The sequence below is a fragment of the Polyodon spathula genome, chromosome 27 (assembly GCF_017654505.1).
Source record: "Polyodon spathula isolate WHYD16114869_AA chromosome 27, ASM1765450v1, whole genome shotgun sequence".
Taxonomy (NCBI): Eukaryota; Metazoa; Chordata; class Actinopteri; order Acipenseriformes; family Polyodontidae; genus Polyodon; species Polyodon spathula.
The window spans coordinates 4,832,800-4,849,552 of NC_054560.1; the positions used below are offsets into that span (position 1 = coordinate 4,832,800).

Sequence of the window (16,753 nt, forward strand, 5' to 3'; positions counted from 1 at the left end):
CTGCAACAGTTGCCTCTCTGCGACTGACGGTTCCAGCTGTGTCGAGATTCCCTCGCCCTGTTAAGGCTGGGAGCCTCTATCTTTGACAGTGTTTGGTATAGATAACACACAGTAGTAACCAATGTAAAAGACACAATGTTTCTAATGACTTGGCGGGGAAAAAAAGGCTTGCTAGTGTTTTCCAGGACTGCATTCTGTATCGATTTTGCTAACAATCTGAAACAATTGTGCACTTATATATTATTGCAAAAAGATTTACCAGTTAAGTACATTGTAACGATGCATAATAACATTGTCTCTATGTGTAAGTACACATGCATTTACTAACTACTATGTTAATACACAGTAATTAGAGATAGTTAATGTAAGCACTAACCAATTTATACATTACAGTATACTTGCAGCATCAGATTGGTAACTGTAGGCAAGTGTTTCACCTATATAGTTTGTGTTTAATACAGTCTGGACCGCAATGAATTCAGCACCATGTTATATCTTAGAAAAGAACAGCTCATTATTTCAGTTCCTAAAACTAAATGGAAAGAAAGCCTGAGCCACCAAGCCAGGATGACATGCTGCTGCTGTGTCTATCTGGCTGCTGCAATGCTGTTAGCATTGATCTGGTCCCTGTGTTTTTTGCAAGTGCTGACTGATACTCACACATTTCTTTTTTCCATGCTTCTGTTCAGTAATTTCAGCTGGCTTGTCTGTAGTGATTCAGGAGGGTGGGATGCTGGCCTCCTCACTCGTTCTCTGCAGCATTGTTAGCGCACTTTCATTATCCCTGCAGGCTGCTTTCAATTCAATTTCCGACTCCAGGAGCTTCAGTTAAGGAAGTATGTATTAAAAGCAGTTTGCACAGTTGGTATCCTACATTTTGCAAACATACTTCATTAACTAGCTTCTGTTGTCAAGCCTCCCAAATAAACGGTGCAAATGCTTTTTAAAAAAATGCAATTAAAAAAAATTAATTGCCAGCTATAAAATAGGAATTAAGGGAGTGGTTTATTTTTCCTTCCAGAAAATCACTACTCACACTAATTTTTAATTGAATGATACCGTACTAACGATCATATTATTATAACAATGCAGAGGCATTCAAGCCATTTAACTCATGGCCTGCAGCCGTTCCACCTGGCAGCTCATCACAGCTCAGGAGCTCAGCTTGTAGCGTGACCTCCAAAGCAAACCGGACACTTGCGCAGCTGGAAGTCTGCTATTTCAACATGGTAACACTTTACACGAAGTGTCTCCAATTACTGTGTAGTTACATTTTAGTTACATAGTATATGCATGTGTACTGACACATCATTACAATTGTATTATGCATAGTTACAGTGTACTTAATGGGTACATCTTTTTGCACGCTATATGCAAGTACACAACAGTATCAGAAAATGGGTTAGGGATAGGGTTAGGGATATGGGTTAGATCATGCAAAAAATGTACACATGAAGTATATTGTAAACTACACATAACATTGTAATGATGTGTCAGCGCACATGTATTTACTAAGAAACTACAATGTAAATACATAGTAATTAGAGTCACTTCATGTAAAGTGTTACATTCAACATTTGCCCGAAAGGGAAAGTCAGAAATGAGGATCCAATCTATGAGGGTCTTGGGAGTCCAAAGGGGGCCCCTGTTTCCATTTGTGAGTAGAGGTACAGGGATGGGTGCTCCTCGCTGAGAGAGGAAGGTGTCAGGGGTCACATCCCACCCTCCTCCTGGCCCTCTAATTGGACACAGACACTTTGGATTTGACCTCAGTGCTCCTCACATCAGGGGCTCCCAGCTACCTCCTCCTGTGGCATTAAACTACCATTACTGATATAACGTCAGTCTACGAAACACACCGTTACAGCACATGCACCAGGAGGCTCCGTTTCCTAGGGAGCTATGGAAATAGGGTTCCCCAGCATTGTGTAGCAATCCAGGTGCCTGAAAAAATACAACCCAAAACAAAATCAGTTTTGTTTGGGTTCTTCTGGGTAGACCTATGGAAAATGAGAGAGAGAGGGAAAGGGAGAGGGGGAGGGGGAGTGAGAGGGGTATAACAGTTCAATCCATTTTAGGTTTTACTGCAAACCTGACTAGCTAACAACCTACTAACTTGACGGTATACAATAGGAATTGCTGGCAAAAAAACCCCAAAAATAACCAAAGCATAGTTATGCAAAATATAACAAACTTGGTAAACTGCAAAACAATCTTGCAACTTTACCACAGAAAACATTTCCAAGGGTTTGGGTTTCTAATCCCACTCAGTGTTGATTCTTTAAATTTTTTTTTTTTTGCAGTGAGTTTAAAAGACATTGTTTAAAATTCAGAAACTGCACCGCAAACCAAAAGCTGCCTCATCATTTCTAGAAGGTATTCACTGGCCCCTAGACTTGGCTTCAGCTGTGTTTTAAAGAGCTTTCGTATTGAATGTCAGATTTAGTTTAAAAAGTGTGTTTCAGAGGCTCCCTCAGCGGGGATCAACATTCCCTTGGTGCAGAGCTTTCCAAATCACTGATCCTCTGCTCAGGGAACTCCCTCGCTACTGGAAAACAAATTGCACATGTCCATGCTGTAGGGATTGGTGCTGATAGTTTGGCAGTGCTGAATGGGTTAGTCTTGATTTCAGTTTTTTTTTTTTTTATTTCACTTAATGAATGTCTTAGTGTGTGAGTGCGGCTTACACATGCAGGTACATACCGGATAACCAGAAAACTCAGAGACCCCGTCACGCAGTCACGCAGTTCAATTCCCAGTTGTAGTTTATGGAACCAGGCTTTGCTCAGCTAGAACTAAAGCCATCAAGTACATTTTTAAGGTACTGTCCAATGCCAGGTGCATGCTGGGAATGCGTCCTTGCTGACAGCCATGCTCTTGAGACTACCATTATAAAAGTTTCCCTAGCATAAGCATAGCAAAGTGTTATAAAGCACAGTGAAGGCGGTCTAAAGCATTGGACAATAACGAGGCACGGTAAAGAATATAATACACACGGCAGCATGCTAAATGCATAGTAGAGCCATGGGAAAACAGCAAAAATACGACAATAAGCTTGTATAAGGGTAATAATCAGACACCAGCAGTAAGGCTCAAAGTTTACTTAAACATAAGGAACATACATAAGCTTTTCAAAAGAGGTTTTTTTTGCAATCATTGAAACAGTACAGTGCTCTTTGAGAACTCATGGTGTGCTGAACCGCCCCTTCTGAAGAGAATTGAGCTTAAGTAGACACGTTGTCACAGTATTCATGGATATATATATATATATATATATATATATATATATATATATATATATAGTACATCAATCAGTGCTAAGATAACAATGAGCACATTGCTATTAATTATAGACAGAGTGTCTGCCAATGCTATTAATACCAGACACTTACGAGGATCATCACTTTGGCATGAATGAGGTGACACAACAAATCAAACAGAGCAATCACAAGAGATACGAGAGACACTTAGCAGATGATACTGTCATTAAAGTGATGCTGCAATCAGGATAAAAAAAACCCTTCCAAGTCAATGTAATCACTGCTGGCGTGCATAGACCGTAATCAGACCATGCTTTAGCTGCATTGTTTTTTCCCACAGAAAGTTAGACTTAAAGGGGCTTCATGTTCAATTATTTTTAATGTGAATGCAGGGGGGGGGGGGTGGGGGTGTATAACAATAAATGCATTCCTTTGCATCAGTAAACTAATGCTATAGAGACTGCAGAAATTGGACATAGATTAAACGCATTGATTAAATATACATTTCATTGGCATGCGTGTTTTGAATGTCCATTTGGAAAGAATGATCAAATGAAAGCAACCCTGAACGAATCCTTTTGCAAATCTAAGCAAGTATATCTCCTCATGTGACTATTCATAAACCATACAAAAATGTACAGTAAGTGCAGCCTCCAGCTCACAGTGGAATTTTGCATGGATCCCACCAAGCTTATATCTGGGAGTTTCAAACGCTGCGCTTCATTCCCGATGACAGGATCCTATGGCTCTGCAGTTTAAGCTCATTCCCTTAAAACCTTACAATCTGTCTGAACTGTTAAAGTAGCTCCAATCAGCAATGATTAACCTTCATTGATCGGGCCCAGGCTTCACCCCCTATCTCTGTCTATCAGGATTGCAAGTTTCTCCTGTTACCAGACATCACACCAAAAACAAAGATCCTCCACACCCGTGTGTATCGTGTTTTCATAGCATTTATAAAATAATTCACCAGCCTGCAATATTTCCCTGACAGTACAATAATTCACATCTCAGCATGCTTTCACAACATATATTGTGTTTGTCAGACAGGACGGCATGCATAGATCAGTGCAAGTTGGAAAGATAAAGTTGTGCCAGACCGCAAATCCTAACTGGAGCTGAATCCATTTGATCAGCTGCTGGTGGAAATGAACCAGTCTGATTTCAAACCGCTTTTGACTGAGTCCCAGTCTCTCACGATTAACGATTGTTCAAATGACGGCACAACAAACCCTGGCGAAGGGGTCAAAGGCCGTCATTGAAATCCTCTTTACAAATCATAGTTCAATTCCACCCTCCAGCCACTAGAGGCACCAGGATGTGAGAAACAGAATTCAAATATGCAATTACAAACTTAAAAGTTGAAGAGCAATCAGTGGAATCCCTAGACTGTAATTAACAATACTGAATAATACATTCAAGTTTAAATAAACCAGTTACCCTTATCCCATTAATGCACTTTCCAAGCCATGGGTCAAACAGTTTTATATCAACAAAGCCGCTGGGAGATGCATTAATATTCTCACTCCACACTGCTGATTATTCCCTTTCAGCATTGCCAGTCCCGGATGTGCTCTAATGAATGACGGTAGGGATGTTTAAACAAGGCTTAATTCCTCTTGTTCTCACACCTTATACATTTCTTCTCACTTATCAGGAACAGGCAGCATGCCCCATTGACTGTAATGCATTGTCCGTCATGTTAGAATAGAGAGGAGGAGACGCTGCTTGCAAGACTGTGCTCGTTAAGGGCAGAGCATGCAAAGTGTCTCAATTCCATCTGGAATCTCAGCTCCCTGTAATCCACTCTCAACGAGAGACAGACCACGTTTAAATCTTTTCATCGCGGAAGATGGAACCTGAATCTTCCCAGTGCATCACTGCTAAGGTTATGAACTAATGGTGTTTTAATGTTGCAGGACGATTTGTTTATTGCCTCTCCCAATCACAGAGCTCATCAAATCCGGCCCCCAACGTTACCTAAATAACCCAAAACACGCTCCACTGCGATTAAATCCCATTTGAGGCTGCACTTCAACTGCACCTGCAGAGTCTTATAGAGTATGCAATCCCACTGCTTACACAGGTCTTAATAGCGAGCACAGCAAACATGCATTTACATTTTTAAAACATGATATCTGGTACTGCTGGGTTAAAAAAAGAGACACCAAATTGTCTTTTGCCTCGTTTCCTCTGCCTCTCCCCAGGGCTGGCCGTTCTGGGCGAGGTAAACAAAATAAAAACAGACACAAATGCTTGTTCAACTTTGCTTGTTTGCATATATCTGATCAATCACTGCTAGTTCCTGGGTCAGCGATACCTGACAGTGGCACTGGAACGCAGAGAGCTGTCTCTACCTCACCCAGACCGGCCAGCTCAGCTATATCTGGGAGAAGGCAGTGGAAACGAGGTATTTGTGACACAAATCACACCGGCCAGGGCCTGCCCTGAATCTGCCGATCATCTGAAGTGAACTTTGAGATGGTTTTTATTTCTGAAACACTCGACCCTCCTTGTTCTCACTGATCATTCCGGGACACTAAAAAATCACAATTTTGAACATCACACTGTCACAACCATGTAGATCAAAGCACCTCAGTGCCAGCACCGTAAATTTAGATAAATCAAGATGCAATATCCCTGCAATAGATGCCTCTCTAATTGACTTGGTAATTCAGTTTAAGCAGGCGTGCTCGGGTGACAGGGGCTGGGAGGAACACACGATGCTGCAATCACAGTCCCCTTAGAGGAAGAAACCCGAGTCCACATTTACCCGAGCTAATTCAGAATTCCATTAAGGGAGGGATGAAGGAATAAGCAGATGATGACGCAGATTGAATCCCTTTCTCGCATTGATTTCTTTCATTTCATCCTAGCCCTGGTGGCTTCTGCCTTCTCCTTCTTCTTGTTACTCTACAGTAAATCCCCACACTCTGATCTCTTCATGATCACCCACACAGAGAGGAACGTCACACGTCGGTCTCCATATAGAATCTGGAGATCATTAATCATCCGGCAAACTTATCAAACAATGCTTTCTATTTTTAAAAAAATTTCACTGTGTGAATAGAAGCTTGGAGGTCAGCAATTAAAGAAAGAGGCTTGTTACCAGGAGATTTTACACCAAAATCTTTAACTTAAACTTCTTTTTAACCTTAAAGTCACTCCCATGTTTTGAAACTGCTCTTCAGTGCCCCAGGAGGCGGATTGCAATATCATTTCTCTGTACAACAGGTGCTTGTGAAAGTGTTGATGTTCCCAGTGTTCATCAGAGGACAAACCTGCGTCCGTGTGTGTCTGTGTGAAGTATGAGCTCTTTGTTTATGGAAACCATGGTAATCAGAAACCAGCCTGGAGCACCGACTCCTACTGCCAGCGGGTCGGAAACAAAACCAGAATAAAAGAACTAATGTTAAAAATGTATAGCACTAGCCTGATTAAAAGAAATAATTAGGAAATTAAAACATATGAGGCATACAGCTTTAAATACCTGGCTTTCTGGCTGCAGTAGCAGGTTGCAAATGATTGTCAAGATGTGCATTTCCAATCAGCCCGTCGGTCTTCAGTCACACAGGACGATGGTGATCAAAACTAGAAGATGCAGGCGCAGTTTTTGACAAATGTTTTAGATATCATTGGTGACCAACTTTAACACATGCAGAGCGAGTAACTGTGAGAAGTTCTATACATTTAAAGAAATCAATAACAAATGGACTATAACACACTGCCCCAGTTCAGACCCAGATCTCACAGTCCTTTTCCTCTCTTATTACTTCTCTTTGGAACATTTCAGCAGAATGAGAGATCAAGCTATCAAGCATCATTCTTCCCACTGGCTATATCCCTTCCAGTATGGAAGTGCATGTCAAGGCAAGTCTACCGCATGATCCTCAGAGCTCCATGGCTCCCCTTCCCTACCTCATGAGTCACCAGTGACTCACGGAATGGAAAGGATGTATAGTAATTCTCTCACCCACCATCAGCCCCACAGCCAGCTCCAAACTACACCCTGTAAATACATCCTTGCTTTTCTTAAAACTGTGGAGATATAGTAATATATATATATAGTAAATATATACTGGAGAGGAGGCGTATAGTGAGAAACTATGGACCCCGGGGGAAGAACTAGTTACCAAAAGAGGACTATAATGCCCGAAGCCCTGGCCTTTAGTTTCCCACTACGAGTATTATCTCTCAGTAAAGAAAGCTCTGTTTTTGAAGTCCACAGCGCAGTTATTAAAACATTTTGGGCAAAGAACTGTTCTCTGACTTTCTCACTGCGGCACAGAATTCCCGGAGGAGTCCGTTGAGTTTGTGAATGTCGGAAAGCTGGATTTGCTTGAATTTTAGGGAGTCTGAACACACTGAAAGCGCAGTTTTCAAGATGATTTTAGTGTTTGCGGTATCTTTGTTTTGCTGTATATTTTGTCATTCATGCTGCTTTGTTGTGTGAAGAGAGGAAGGGCATTCAGCGTTGGCAATATTTGGAACTATTTTTGGTCATGTGATGAGGTTTTAACCAATCACATGCCAGAATTTCCATATATATATATATATATATATATACAGAAAAGGAAGGTGTTACTCTGAAGTGCTTTCTCCAAAATGATCTTCAATGGCAAAGCTGTGGCACTGCAGTGGTTATGCGATGGTTCATAGCAGCTGCAGAAGAGCTGTCGGTAGAACGACATTTTTTTTTTTTTGTCATTGAAAAATGGATTCCCAAGCATCACCAGGTATGCGATGAGTCCTTACCACTCCTTCTCAGATTGGGAAATCTGTCGTTTGAACAAAAGGGTCCGTTTCCCCACACCTGCTGTACTGTTCCATTCACTGCCCATCAATTCAACCGTTACTGTACAGACTACAGTGTAACGTACACCAGCGCTGGTTTGTGCTGGGGGCTCCCATGACAAGTAATAAAACCCATTCCACTAGAATATAAAACACTCTCTGAGTCACTTTTCTTGTAGCTCTGGCAGGCACACATGTTGTGCAAGAAGTTTTTGAATAATGAATTGCAATGCATTGCCGTTTGTTTGCCTGACAGATGTATGGTTATCTTTCTTCGCTGCAGCAATATACAAACGATTAAATCTTGGCTTGTTTTCCCACTAACAGTGGAGTGCGGTGGGGAATTTTTTTAACTGGAATGCGCCTAATTTTCATTCTGTACTTCTAATCACAAACCCAATTGCATATGTGATTCAGTCACCTAGAAGCCATTGTGAACCGTCCTGCAAATTAAACAAAACCTTGTGCTCCTGAAGCAGGCGTATTCATTTATTATAGCAGCAGCAGCTTCCAGGATGGTAAGTGACATTCCATTTCCTGTTCCCAGTCTGGTGTGTAAGGTCCAGGTCACATACCCAACTAGATTCACTGTTCTGGGTCTTGTCTCGGTAAGACATAATAAAAAAATAATTCACAAGAGCAGACAGGACCCGAGTGTAGACCGAGTTCTGAAAATCCTTTAATTGCACTGGGATCAACATGTACAACGCTCTCCAAATAATGGGAATCCCTCTATTTGTTTTTTTTCCCCTCCCCAAGGATAACTTGCAGAGGCTGTGCCAGTTGGCAGATGTGCCAGATTCCCTCCCTCTATCAATCCATCCATGCAGAAATCACAAGTTTATCCAGAGCAGTGGGAGCACAGCGTTTTGGCCCTGGGCACATTTGCGCTTTTCTCTTATGGTCAAGAGCCCGATGATTGTCCTTTAAATAAAAGCCATTCAGACGCTCTCAAATGGCACAAATGTAGAGATTGAGAGCAGGGGACAGTCGACGAAGAGGCTTTGGTTCCTCTGCTACTACGTCAGTATTGCAGATTGTCACGTGCCATCACAGACACAGCACTAATTTGCCCACGGGCACAATACTGAAGCCACTGAACTACAGCCACATTGAGTAACAGGCAACGGAGCCGAAAAAGATTAACAAAAAATTACCCATACCAACAGTTTACCCTAACAGTCAGGATCAAGCATATTATACGGGCTACGCTTTACAGATTCAGGACTTTGTTTAATAATAGAATTAATTTATGTTGCAATGTTTCAATAATTTCTATAATGCAGCCACAGAACCTTAATAAAATTAAAAATGGACTATGGCATTGAAGACCTTGCTGTGTCCCACGTCTCCTTCTGAAAATCTTATCATGGGCAACGACTGTTTTATGCCACTTGACAAGTTGTGACAAACTGCTTAACTGCAGCACTGTTGAGTTTTACAACTGTTTATCTTGGCGATTCTTTCCAAGAACTGCACTACATTAAGATCCAGCATGAGACACATGTGAGACCCATTTGTTTTTGGAAAGCAACACATATCTTCTGATTTTGTTTTTTGTTTATTTGCTGTGGAACTGACCCACGATTACGATTTTTGGTTATTTAATAGCCTGCTCTGGAGCTCCCACAGATTAGGGAGGCAGAAATGGCAGGGTCCTCCTCATGCTATAGTGGATCCTACTGGCAAGGTGCAGACACCAGGAGAGCTGCAGAGGCTGGGAGCTTGCTGACATCCACTCCCGAGTCCTGGGTGTAAAAGAGACAATCAGCCCCGGTCGGGAGATCAGAGGACGCTTGCTGAACCTTCAGTTCTCTTGAGCAGAGTGGGGAATTGCTTCGGTAAGGGAACCTAATCTGACAATTTAAATTGTTATAGTTAGAGGAAGAAGGAAAGCAAGTGCTACACTTGAAGGCAGCGCTTCCTTCAATCTTATTTAAAAAAAAAACAATATGATTAACCTTCCTACACATCACCGTGTCTCTAAATCTCCCCGGCTAGTGGAAAACACAAGCAAGATTATTTTACAGGTAAACGAGGCAGAGGTATTTAGTGTTTTTCTTTTTACCTTCTTTTCTGTTTCCAGCAACTACTAAAGAATGATGCAGTAACCCCTGTGTGCTTTGAACATCCGCGCGATGAAGATTTCAGCAATGTGTCGTTCATTCTTAATGATTTACTGACTACTGTGCCCAATGCATTGTGAGGTTTTCTCCGTGCACTGGGTGGAGTTTATTGGAAACTAGATGTTGCATTTCCATTGGGCTATCCAGAGAGAAAAATGTGTAAGACGCAGTAGCAAGCTGGTTCACAGTGTGGCAGTACTGCCCTCTTCTGGCCAAAAATAAAAGCACAATTTTAGTGGTGCGTTGTTTTGAGTCAAAGCATTTCAAAACGTACATGAGGATATACATACTCCTCAGGGAATATATTTAAATCCATCCATCTATCCATTACCATTAGCCACTTAATCCTTTACAGGGAGCGGTGAGCCGGAGCCTAACCTGGCAGATACAGGGTGCAAGGCAGGACTACACCCTGGAAGGGACGTCAGTCTATCGCAGGGTATTTAAATCCATTCCCCTAAAGTTTAAATCGTTCCCCTAAAGCTTTGCTGTATAATCCACTACATGTCAGCACTACATGTCAACGTAGATACAAATTGTCTTAATCAGAAGCTGTTATCTCATATTGTGTTCTAACAGTATTTGCACTTGCTGTAAACTACACTCTGCCAAATACAGTAATAATCTGGAATTATTATTTATTACCTTTAATAGATATTGTTGAATTTTATTTAACAAGAGATATTTTAGCAATGTACAAGGTTATGCGAGGACTGCGTGGGTCAGTGTGAGAGTTTAAAGCCTGGGAGCTCCTGATATTCTCCAGCCTTCCTTCTTCCCAACCTTGGTGAGGGCCGCTAGTACACCCAGTCCCACGCAGGCTGTGGTGCCAGTCATGTAGCTGTGAGCTGCAGACACAAGAAACACATTAACAGTTTCATAGAGATTAACTCAGATTTAAAGAAAAGACTGTGATTGAGTGCAGCTGTGCAAAGCATGCAGTTACCTGGCTGCTATTAGGGAAAGAATGTTTTACTCCCTGAGAGTTTCAGTAAAACTGACAGGCACTTGGAGGTGCATTTGAGAAGCATCAAGATCACTCATAAACCCCCCAGCGCCGTGTCCACTGCATCTCCCACAAACCGGTAACTGATATCACTGCGTCATAACTAGGGCTCATTACTGTGTTTCCTTACATGAACAAGCTGTAGTGTGCTTCAACCTCCAACCATTTCTGTCCAAGGCAGAGATGAAAGTCTGGACACAGTTTGGATGGGAAGAGAAAGGCGAACCCGACTGATTTACTTACTTCGGACTCCAAGGAAGATCCCAGACGCACAGCCGCCGAAGAAATAATTCAACGGGTCATCGGGTGCCTCGCGAGCCTGCGCGCTCAGGCAGGTGGTGATCCCGAAGATTGCGCCCAGAGACGCTGCAGGAGAAAATGCACATTACGCTTCAGGCACTGTATTCCCTTGCATTCTTTCGGACATGCTTTGAACCGCGATGGAGTTCCTGAACAGTATACCGAGGACACAATGATCCTTCGTGGAGCACGTATCGTGGCAGTATTGTTTGAATACCGAAGCACTGCTCTGTCCTGAATTTTAGCGGCTCGCCACTGGATTTGAATGGACACAAAAGGCACATTCTGAGCTAGTCCCGGCCACCATGTCACCCACTTAAGTGGGATCACACAAACTTATCTAGATATACCCACCCAGACAAATAAAAGAAAACCATGTTAAAATAGATATTCTACAGGTAGAATCTGGACTTGAAAAAAACAGTCATGCCCAAAGCCAGGTAATGGAACTAATCCCCTTGCACAACACTGTTAAGCATTCCAAATGGCTTAATAAGCCGCATTAGATACTCTCTCACCCCCAAATTAGGCGCACAGTGAAGCATGCAACAGATCAAAGCTCTATTCAGCCCTTACCATTCCTGTATGTGAACCGAAGGCGAGGTGCGGTGTCAGGGGAGAGGAAAGGATAAAAAAGATCTTCAGGGGAGACACTTACCCATAGCGATGGTGCCTGAGGCTGTTCTCTGTACAGCCTGAATTGCAGAGTCCGGCCGGAACGCTGCGATGTGAAAGGCTGAGCCAACCAGCCCTAAGCAGAGACACAACAACACGAATAAATAACACACGGGGGTGGAAATAACACTCCCATTGCATGGCAGTTTGCTCCACTGCTGGTTTTACTGTGAGTTTAAGAAGACTCGCTTCTTAAACTCATAGTAATTCGGGTTGTAATATCCCAGCAACGCAGCCGCGGTCAGCCTAGTCGGGAGAGTGGATCTCAAAAGTCGGTTCAGGCGATCAAGCTGCGAGGGTATCAAAGTCACAGCCGCTATTATGAACAACCTGTCTTTGACCGCTTCGGTGTGCAGACAGCAGCACAACACGGGCCCCGTTTCTACTGCGGGACGAATGCTTGTGATCTTTTTTTTTTTTTTTTCCACGATGCCTGGGTAAGCCTCACTCACCCACGGCTGTCGCCAGCTTTGTGGTGAGCCAGGTCTTCTCCACGCAGTCCTTCCCTTCCTCCATATCCCAGTACCCCATCTTGAGCTGAAAACTGCAAGGGCACCGCTCACTTACCGCGAGATCCCGCGAGATCCTTCGGGCTCGTCAAAAACTTTATTAGCACCTGAGCCGAGAACAGACACACACGGGGAACGTCTGCCACTGGAGTTCTGTTCGAGCAATGATGTCATAATTTGTGTTTAATTACTCTCATTTTCGTACAACACAGAAGGTACATTTTAAATAACTTTAGTTTGCTTCTAAATAAGAGGCAATGCAGTGTATTTTCTCCCTAACGCTATACTGTGTATTTATGTATGAATATTAAAATAAGTGTTTTTGCACAGAAATAATATAATATATAATGCAGTGATCGCGCATGTGCAGTAGTGCAGTGTGCTCACAGTGTTACAGAGGTACATTATTCAGTTTGTCTTGAAGTTCCAGGAAAGATCTGGGGAGAAATAAGGAATTTATAATGTATTACCGCTACTCGCAGCCTAAGATCTCAGACTGTTCTGAATTGCACCGTTCCTAACGTGCCCTTCCTTTGTCTATATTTCTGTTGTGTTATGGATTGTTTGCAGTCCAGTTTGTTTACATGATCGTGAAATCTAATGCAACCCCTCCCAGAAACTTGTGTCACTGTGTGCGTCAGGCGACACAAATAAAAGGTTTGAAATGACGCCCGCATGCGTGTTAACTCGACTGGGGCAAGTTTAGTTTTATTTTATTTTATTTTTTTTGCGCAGGCGCACCTCGCTACCACAACACAGTCACACAGCATCGGCTTCTTCTGGTTCCGGTGATCCGCTCTGCGATCACACAGCTACAGGTTAGCGGCGAAAGCAACCCAGGGCAAGCTGACAATCGCTAAAAGTTAACCATTAACCAGTTGTCTTGTAATAATTCGCAGAAAGCGAGGCAGCTGGTTTAAAAGAAGAAAAGGGGTTAGTCATTGACGAGGCTGTTACTGCCGCTCTACTCGGATAACAGCGTTAATGAGGGCTTATTTAATAATGCCGACCTGACACTAGGGCTATAACAGCAGTTTATGGGAGCTCTGAAACCGGTCAATAAACATTCAAAACGGGATCTTTATTATTATTATTATTATTTTAAAAAAAGCTTCCACGTGTGTGTGTTTTTTTTTTTCTTTTAGCCGTACAACCAAAACAGTATGGTCTATGATGCGATACCTGGTGGACAGTAAAGCTACCGACCGCATTCCCGTCCCTAATTCGGTCCAAGCAAGCTACCCTGCCTCAATCAGAACAAGACGAGTCCACTTCAGCATGACGAGAAAACTCTGACTAAGGGAACCGAAATCGAGAAGCTGTGCAAGAAAGAACAGGCAAGCAGGCGTGGGTGTCCGGCGGGTCTGCTGACATGTCCGTGCCCTCACCGGTCCAAATCAAGGAGGCTAACGCTCACCTCGCCGCGGTGCACCGGCGTGTGTCAGAGCTGGAGCGGCGGCTGGCGGCGGCGGAGAACACGGTTCGGGAACAGGCGGAGAGTCTGATCCGAAAAGACGAGCAGCTGCGGGCTGCCGCTCAGGAAATCACAGAGGCCAAGGACAGGTAGCCCTGCTGCTGTAATCCCCCTCTCTACTAGAGAAAGGCGCCGGCCACTTTTGACCTGGTTGTGAACCAGCTGTTCATAGTCCTTGATGACCTGACATCAAAATTAATTAAGCTTGTTAATTGATTCACAATCATCTGTTGTTAATGTTATTAATATTATTAATGCCAGAGGGAACAATATTAACATATATCGCCTGTGCATTGTTCTTATTGCTGCGTGGCTTATGAAACTACATATACTGCAGAACTGCTAATCAAACAGCAACAACTAACAGAAACAAACAAAAAAAAATCTTCTTAAATTCTGATTTAACATGATCAAGTAAAGCTCTTTATCAGATGGGTGTAAGATTGCAAATGAGCGAGTATTACATTAAACTGAATGCGATTACACTGCGAAGGAGGTGAGCCACCGTTTAATAGATTGATGTGCATTTACAGTTTGAAAAGACATTTCAATTGTCCAAAAATCACAACGAATCCAACCCGGTGCCAAAATATTCCTCAGTAAGAATGTTTTTATTTTGTTTCCAAGGGAAATCGCCTTCTTGCATGAAAAGCTGTGCAGCTCCGAGGAGACCATTCAGAAGTTCCAGTGCGTCATCAAAGAGAAAGAGGGTTTGATCTTACAGCTGAGGCATCGGAGCCAGATATTGAGCAACATCTGCAAGAGCCGCCCCCTGCTGGACAGCATGCTCTCCTACATGGCAGAGGCGGAGCGGCTGGGCTCAGTGGCTGGTGGAGGGGACACGGTGAGAAGCATGCCTGTGGCAGATGAGCGGGCTCATTCAAACTGCAGCTCCAACAGACTTGTGAACCACAAGGATTTCTCACTGAGCGAGGATGACAACGACGAGCAGGACCTGGATGAAACCGTGTTCGGGACGACTGTATAGAGTTGAGTGGGCAGGTGCTACCACTGCTACAGCTGGAGTCAAGGGTTTTGCATCACCTAGAATTCAAGGATTGAGACATAATTAAACTGTATGAACGTAATTTAGATCTTTTATTTATCATGTAATCAAATAAACTATACAATTATATTGTAAAAGTCTGCTGGAAGCCATAATAGCAGCACAGTATACCTAGACTTTGAAATGCCACGTTTTTCAATTGTCAGTTTTTCTTGACGTATATGGAAAACTGCAAAGCGGTGTGTAATTCAACGTGCTAACGTCACATTATTCAGTCTCATCTTTCAGCTTGATGAAGCAAAATGTGTTCGTTCTAGTGGGTGATGCAAAACCTTTGGTAAAGCCCCTGTAGCTCTGAAGGGTCACTTGGGACCCTTGCACTCGGCTGTGCCCCACGCGCGGTGGAAAATTCCCAGCCGAATGCAGCTAGACCAGCAGCGTGTCTCGTGAGAAAACAAAAAAAGAAGTCTGTTGTGAGTCTGTCTTTCAGGATTTTTTTTTTTTTTAATCTAGTTCTAGCACACAAAGAAAGTTGCAATTACTGTATATAAATATCTATATATTTTAATACATTTTTTAAAAGCTTTGCTTATTCCACTTAAAAGGGGGGGTTGGTATTTTCAATTGTGGTGCATTCTATAGCAGTTTGACAGCAGGAATCTGTGTAGTTACAGCAGTACAATTGAGTTTTTTCACTTTGTTTTGTGAAACCAGCCCTGCGTGTCTTTATCCACACCACAGGCTGTTATAACTGTTCATTGCCAGCAGTTTTCTTTTTTTTATCTTTGCAGACTGGTAGACTTCAGATCTAGGTCTTAAAAGCACTTATTTTGGTTATAGGGAGTGGGTAATGTAAACTATATTGTTGTTTTGTTTTAAATAGTTAAATAAATATAAATACCAATAATATATAAATATACTCTGGGGGGAAAACTTGCACCAATATGCACCATTTTTGTTTTGCAACGTTTATACGTTTTAAAAATTCAAGTAGAGTATATACTATATATATATATATATATATATATATATATATAAGGGTACTATTATTTTGTAGAATAGTTATGGTAAAAGCAGGTATTGGGGAGATATATATATCTATATATATATCTTCTTGCACATTGGGTTCCATTGACCACTATTCCAATATTTAGCATTTTGACCAAACAGAACTAAACCCTGCTGTTGTACAACTATCAGCTCAAACACCTCTTCTTTTGCTGCTGACTGTGAAGGTAATGTTAGTTTAGTACATAACAGCAAGTTCACTTGTGTCTAGTGTTCAGTGTGTTTATGTGCTTCATTAAATAAAAAGCACATTGCCTTCCTAAAGCACTGGTTTTCAACTCTTAACCTTCAGGGACCCCCAATGCCAAATATTGAATTCCTACCTGCACTGCTTTCCAGTCTGCAACACTCAAATCGTCTGTAACGAGAGGTTGCTGTATGTTCTTTTATGGCTAAATGAAAAAGAAACTGCAGATTGTATAACTGTTATGCTTTAAAGAGTAAACTCAAAGTGGTAGTACAAGAGATCTGCATAACATTTAATATGAATTTCTGGTTTTAATAACAGAGCATGGTTCAGGTGCATGAGGGGCAG

At 42.3% G+C, this 16,753-nt stretch overlaps 2 protein-coding genes across 3 annotated transcripts; one reads left to right on the top strand and one right to left on the bottom strand.

Annotated features, from left to right (window-relative positions):
- Positions 1–10,811: 10,811 nt before the first annotated feature.
- Positions 10,812–12,741, bottom strand: ndufa11 (NADH:ubiquinone oxidoreductase subunit A11). The gene is made up of 4 exons (XM_041230397.1): positions 12,614–12,741; positions 12,145–12,237; positions 11,430–11,552; positions 10,812–11,028 (listed from the first exon to the last, which is right to left on the bottom strand). Exons 1-4 carry the CDS (start codon positions 12,690–12,692, stop codon positions 10,916–10,918), a joined length of 408 nt encoding a protein of 135 aa, XP_041086331.1. The 5' UTR covers positions 12,693–12,741; the 3' UTR covers positions 10,812–10,915.
- Positions 12,742–13,387: 646 nt separating this feature from the next.
- Positions 13,388–16,095, top strand: LOC121301257 (vimentin-type intermediate filament-associated coiled-coil protein-like). Of its 2 annotated transcripts, XM_041230424.1 has the most exons (3): positions 13,388–13,488; positions 13,816–14,233; positions 14,772–16,095. In XM_041230424.1, exons 2-3 carry the CDS (start codon positions 14,043–14,045, stop codon positions 15,130–15,132), a joined length of 552 nt encoding a protein of 183 aa, XP_041086358.1. In that variant the 5' UTR covers positions 13,388–13,488; positions 13,816–14,042; the 3' UTR covers positions 15,133–16,095. The 2 variants fall into 2 exon arrangements, with proteins under 2 accessions (XP_041086358.1, XP_041086357.1); XM_041230423.1 differs by having other exon boundaries at positions 13,422–14,233.
- The last annotated feature ends 658 nt before the right edge of the window (positions 16,096–16,753 follow it).